The following is a 1,301-nucleotide window of genomic DNA, read 5'->3' on the forward strand; positions in this document are numbered from 1 at the left end:
CGTTTAAACTATATATCCAGATTCATTTCTCAGCTAACAGCTACATGTGAACCAATTTTCAAGCTATTAAGGAAGATCAGGTAGTTCGATGGAATAACGATTGTTAGAGCCTTTGAAAGCATAAAGGAATATTTGACCAAACCCCCAATATTGATGCCTCAAGTACCTGGTCGACCTCATTTAATGTACCTAACAGTGCTAGAGGACTCTATGGGATGTGTCTTAGCCCAACATGACGAATCAGGCAGAAAAGAGCAAGCCATATACTATCTAAGTAAGAAGTTCACTGAGTGCGAGACGAGATACTCATTGCTAGAACATACATGTTGTGCGTTAGCATGGGCATCTCATCGATTGAGGCAGTATATGTTGAGTCACACCACTTGGTTGATTTCGAAGATGGATCCTGTGAAGTATATCTTTGAGAAACCAATATTAACAGGGAGAATCGCTCAGTGGCAAGTCTTATTGTCAGAATATGATATAGTGTATGTGACACGGAAAGCAATCAAAGGTAGTGCCCTTGCAGATTATCTTGCTAGCCAACCCATAGAGAAGACCGAACCAATGAACCAAGAGTTCCTAGATGAGGGTATCATGAGTCTATCCTTGGGAGAACCAACAAAAGATGGTGTGTGGATGTTAGTATTCGACGGGGCATCGAATGCACTTGGACACGACATAGGGGTCGTACTCGTATCTCCAGAAGGCGACTTCACTCCTATTACTGCCAGGTTATGCTTTGATTGCACCAATAATATAGCCGAATATGAAGCATGTGCCCTAGGTTTGCAGGCAACATTGGAAAGAAAGGTTAAAATTCTAGATGTCTTCGGGGACTCAACCCTGGTCATCCATCAGCTAAAAGGAGAATGGGAGACCCGTGACAACAAACTAGTACCTTACAAGGAGTATATGCATAGAATGGTTGAACACTTCGAGCAGATTGACCTCTACCACATTCCGAGAGAGGATAACAGATTAGCCGATGCTTTATCCACATTATCCTCAATGTTCCATATAAGTGGGAAAGATCAACCTCTCATCAAAATAGAAAGTAGAGATCAACCAATACATTGTTGTGTTGTAGAGGTAGAGCAAGATGGGAAGCCATGCTATCATGATATCAAGGTCTATATACATAAAAAGGAGTATCCCATGGGTGCCTCAGAAACCGATAAGAGAACCTTGAGAAGACTAGCCATGGGTTTCTTTCTAGACGGTGATGTTCTTTACAAAAGGAATCATGACATGGTACTCCTCAGATGCCTAGAAGAGAAAGAAGCCGAAGTAATACTCAA

At 41.8% G+C, this 1,301-nt stretch overlaps 1 protein-coding gene across 1 annotated transcript in view; it reads left to right on the forward strand.

Annotated features, from left to right (window-relative positions):
* The window catches only part of LOC109344697, a 2,288-nt gene continuing 1,140 nt past the window's right edge, over positions 154-1,301 (forward strand). Inside the window, exon 1 of the mRNA XM_019583449.1 lies at positions 154-1,222. Within this exon, the coding sequence (XP_019438994.1) occupies positions 154-1,222 (1,069 nt within the window). The remainder of the gene's footprint in view (positions 1,223-1,301) is intronic.

This window comes from Lupinus angustifolius, chromosome LG04, assembly GCF_001865875.1.
Source record: "Lupinus angustifolius cultivar Tanjil chromosome LG04, LupAngTanjil_v1.0, whole genome shotgun sequence".
Classification (NCBI taxonomy): Eukaryota; Viridiplantae; Streptophyta; class Magnoliopsida; order Fabales; family Fabaceae; genus Lupinus; species Lupinus angustifolius.